This window comes from Varroa jacobsoni, unplaced genomic scaffold (assembly GCF_002532875.2).
Source record: "Varroa jacobsoni isolate VJ856 unplaced genomic scaffold, vjacob_1.0 scaffold_492, whole genome shotgun sequence".
NCBI classification, from domain to species: Eukaryota; Metazoa; Arthropoda; class Arachnida; order Mesostigmata; family Varroidae; genus Varroa; species Varroa jacobsoni.
The window spans coordinates 109,886-114,757 of record NW_019213394.1 but is presented as its reverse complement, the minus strand read 5'-3'; the positions used below and the strand labels follow the sequence as shown (position 1 = coordinate 114,757).

The window sequence follows — 4,872 nt, the reverse complement described above, 5'->3', positions numbered from 1 at the left end:
ACGGCAGGATAGACATTCGGACGAGATACATTTTTTCAAAGAAGGCACGTTGAGTCCTGAATGAAATTGTCTTATTACTTTTATTGTAACAGCTTTCCAGTAAATTATGGGATCGGTTTAGCTGATAAGCTAACGGATAAACACTTCCAGCTACTACTCAAGTTAGAGACCTGGCACTTGTGATACGCATATACCCATTTTTCTTTCGTGATTAAGGTCTTTTTTGGCTTTTTGAGAATACAAACGTAAAGTACCAATAAGTGAAGTTTAGTAAAAACGAACCATTTCATCTACGTGCATTTCGTTGATTGGAACCACTGCGGTGGTTTGGCTGTTATAATATATTCTGCTGTACAGAGTACATATCGCAGAAGCAAAAAACAATAAAAAAAAGTCTCAACGAGGACGATATCGTCCGAATTATTGCCGGCAGTCCTGTGTCCAATAACATGCCGCTTCCATCTCCTTCATGACGTTTCCGTTTTAGACAGTGAGAACCTGACTTTGTGCAACATCACCAGTCGTAATAACAATGTCCGCGTCCCCATGTCGACTTCCTGCGACCACCTATCGAGTCTTTGCCGAGTTCCACGTTGCTACTATATTGCTTCCGCAGCAATCGCAGCAGCATAAAGGTCGGCCAAAACTCGATAGGCCATGTCGGGAGTTCAACATTTCGCGCTCTAGCCAGTACTGCGCAGCGTCATGATTTGTACGGGCTTCGGAAGAGTTGTCCAAGCAGTCCCCAAGGCTATGGACCTCGTCAAGGAAACAGAATTGAAACAAACGCGATAGATGATAAATAGATAGCAATGACGCGTGAGCACGACAGCGAATGAAAGTCTGCAAGAGGGAGAGGCAGAGAGGGAGTAGACAACGGCTGATTTGTTCTGTGAATGCTGCTAACGATTGCTAGCAGCGAGGCTAGTATTATTCCGCTCGCATGCAGCCGTAACAATGGCCGTTAACGTCGTACAGGTGATTGAAATTCGGCCTTTTACTTGTTGGAAGATGAACAGCCACCCTATACTGGTGAATTTGGCTATTCATTTGGATATATCTTATGTAGTAGGGCGCATGGCCGTGTGTATAACTAACTTTTGCCGCTGTAGAGATAGCTAAAAAGATGGAACAGGGAAAGCGTCTAACTACGTTAACGATCACACGACTAACTTGGAATAGTGGCGTTCTGCGGGTGCTTCTATATGTGTAGCTATTTGTTATTCTAGGAGGCTGGTATACTGCTTCAGTGCAGAGGGACGGGTACCTTATTTAAAGAGAGAATAACTATGTTCAATGAAAATAAACAACAAATTCGACCTCGATCTTTCGGGGCTGAATTCTCATGTTGATGACCCTTTCAGCCGTCAGTTGCGTTGAGGCCTATTTGCACCTGATTTACTTTTCATTACGTTAGCAATATTTAACTATTTGAGATATTCGCTTTAAGTATACTTCTTGCGGGTGCAGACGCGTGGGAGCCGGCCAGTCACCTAAAATATAAACCTGGCTATAATCCAATAAAATTTTGACAAATCTACGTCTAAGCACATGAAACAATTTTTACAAATGTGTCCATTCTATTCATATTGAAAGTAGAGGTGTCTCTATAATAGAGGATTTCATATAGCGCAGACATACGCGATCAAGAAATTTTATTGACGAAGAACCTGTAAGGTATGTTTTACTTTTAAGATATATTTATCGAAGAAAAGACATTATTCAACTTAAAGGCTAAGTATCGTGGAAAACTTTACCTTCCACAGCTTAAGCCATCGAACTTCACTAATACATTATATATGAATGTCAGTTTCTCATGTTTATGAATGTCAAAATCCAACATACAGGAGTTCTGCCCGTAGACAGACTATATCACATAATCGTCGATTCTTGCAAAATGTTTCTCTATCTAAAACTACATGCTTTCACCACACTTTTACAAATATTATATGGCTGGTTTCTGCCTTTAGTGCTGAGGCTTAATACCCTAAGACAGGTAAACGCTTAATAAAATCAAAGCCTTACTGTTTCTAGCAGGAATTGAAGTTTACAAAAAACTTGGATACTAATTCACCTTTATTCTGGACAGCATAGCGGAACTTGATCTTAGACTTAGTCAACGTAGCACTCTGGTGGCTATGTTCTCTTTCATTACGAAGCATGAAATGCTAACAGGTTTCACGATTATCATACAACAAGAACTTAACTTGCCAATTTTTTAAAACAGATCTCGACTAAAATTAGCCAGTGAGTGACTCAAAACAAACTGTCAAGCTAACGTAGCTGCTCCAACTAAAGCTTCATTCGTATTGATCTCCTCTCAAGACAACATTTAGTAGTGACCATACGATTAAGAGATACCCAACCAGAAACCTATATTTGAATATATCTTCCTTTTATTTTACGGTATTTGTTTAGTTTCCATGTTATCATGTTTTTATTAATGAATATTTATATTACATTGTATACTTGGCAAACTTTCGGCTATATGCTAGTTTGTTTCAGGTTTAACGTCTGCTGGTGCAGTGTTGCACTTCCTAACTATATCGGACGTTCCGAACTATGTCTGATGGATTCATGCGCACGCACGAGTTTCTTGGAACTACTGTACCGTTAGTAAGTGAAAGTACGCTGTTAAACCGTCGTCTGTATCAATCGCCCGATATCCTTTCGGTCGTTCGTCTATTCTCCGTAAAGCCGCATGGCCTTGCTTACCTCCTCGACAAGTGCGAAAACGATCCCGTGGTCCGCTATACCTTAGCCCTGATCAGCCTCTACATTTCGAGTTTTACATTCGGTATCGTTGTTAAGTATTCTATCAGACAGTTGGCTCCCAGCACGAAACGAAGTCCGACTGTCTATTTATCCCCGGGTTGGAACCTGGACCGCAACGTATCCCAAAGATTGTCATACAAATACGTCCCGGAGACATCATTGGTTAGCATGTTGCACTGCTGCCAGTAGCAAGCCTTCTCCCGAAGCGCATTTAGCTGACCGATTTAATCACCTATAGCTTTAATCCTTCCAGAGGCGGCGATACCTATTAAGGACGAGGGTCCTGACCGGCCAGCGCCATAATTAGTAGTGACATAAGGTGCGTTCTTAAACACCGACAAAGCATCATTAACGGACAATACTCTTCTACCATCTATTGTATGCTCTCATCAAGTTTCAGACTTTGCTGGCCTTCTAGATTATATGCCTACGCCCTTAAGTCGTTTGCGCTCTTTAGATCTGATCAATGGCAATGAGCAGCTGTAACTGGGTAGTAGCAGCAATTATTTTGCTCTATTACTCAGGAAAAACCCTTCCCACGTCAATGTCGGAGCAGCCCTTTCTCAAATTCACGTGGCGCGCACTCGTGCGGTACCGAGGCAGGACTCAGTCGCAGGTTTACATACAGAGAAAGCAGGATCCCAGTTATCGAACCGTGTTAGCATAGTAGTAGTACATGTCTATTACTATAATACCGTTGAAACCTGAGAGTTACGATCGGCACGCCAGCTACCTGCCAAATTGGTACGGCTTACGGAAACAGGGAAGATGCAGAAAGAATGAGTGTCGCCGACAGCATTGGCGGCCAGATATCTAACCGGGCTGGGAGGCCGACAATTAGTTCTGTTCAGTAGATTCGATCGGAAAGGCTGATAGGGAGTAGAAAAAGCCTATTCATGCAAAGCGTTATTTCGGCAGCGCGGCGGTGGCCTGCTGCATTAAGAAGGAGAAAGGGGCAGGCGGTGGCCTGCTGGCAAGCCTTACGTGGGGAAGGCCAAATAGCGGCCGCGACGCCAACAGCAACCTAGAGTCACTGGTCACTTCGACGACGCTTGTTACATTGGGATGTGTTGCAGTCTCACTTCGGCTAGCTGATCTGAATTAGAAATCAAGATATAAATTTGTGCGTGTGTGCCATTTCGCAGTTAAAAGGGAAAATATGCTAACTCGGAATAGATAACGCGAAGAACATCTAATTGTCTTTTCGTATCGACAGCAATACTGATGCGACGATATGTGGTTCGAGAAAAGTGTCAAAATTTAGTGCATAGAGTCAAGATCTACTGATAGAGAAACACAGTTCGCTTAGATAAATCTCTTCGTTAATTGGAACTGTTAATAGAGGATAGCTACGTTGTTGGCATTGGATACGTTTAATGCAGGTGAGTGACAAGGGTCAAGCGAGATTAGCTGGTTGGAAGGGAGGGCATTCAAGGTAAAACCGGTAGGTAAAGCATGCCTAAGTGCAGCGAACTAAAGCAAAGTAGGAGACTATATAGTCAAAGTGACTAGACTACGTAGATAAGCTTCCAGTTACTAATATGGATCGGAATATAGATAGAAGTAGCAAGGAATCGAAATGACGGCTCATAGAAGACGAGATGCCGTAGGACTGACATCACCGATGCGGGCACAATTATCTCACTGCGACAAGATTCAAATAACGTTATTGTATTAGATAATAGATCGTTATGCATCGTGAAGAGAATGTTGGCTGGCAGATCATTGTGCAGGGCCTGTATACCGGCTGGAGAGAAATACAGTTTTGTTGATACTTTTATGGACGCGCAGATCGCTTAGGACAATCTAATTGGTTTATTGTCATTGGAAACTGAAGGGAAGGCAACATACATCAACATTACCTAGGTCTATAATAGTTAATTTAAACTTTAAATGTACGTAAGAAATGTGTGCGTTTTTTCCCCTTTAGGAGACGTCCTGATTGTTTTTCTTATTCGACAGCTAGTCCTCTTGTTGGATTCATCTCTGCGAATATGCCTAAGCGCGTTGGCTTTTACGAGCTATATATAGTTGACGTCTAGAAGAACAAAAGTGATAACAACAATACGAGCAGGTTTTTACATTTACTATCCATAT

General features: G+C 42.2%; 1 protein-coding gene across 2 annotated transcripts in view; it reads left to right on the top strand.

Moving 5' to 3' along the window:
* Window positions 1-3,428: 3,428 nt before the first annotated feature.
* Window positions 3,429-4,872, top strand: part of LOC111260918 (CD151 antigen) — a 94,577-nt gene continuing 93,133 nt past the window's right edge. The window contains exon 1 of one of the 2 annotated variants that reach the window (XM_022834026.2): window positions 3,429-4,157. In XM_022834026.2, coding sequence (XP_022689761.1) covers window positions 4,152-4,157 — 6 coding nt within the window. In that variant the 5' untranslated portion in view covers window positions 3,429-4,151. The remainder of the gene's footprint in view (window positions 4,158-4,872) is intronic. The other variant, XM_022834028.2, reaches the window with a different exon arrangement.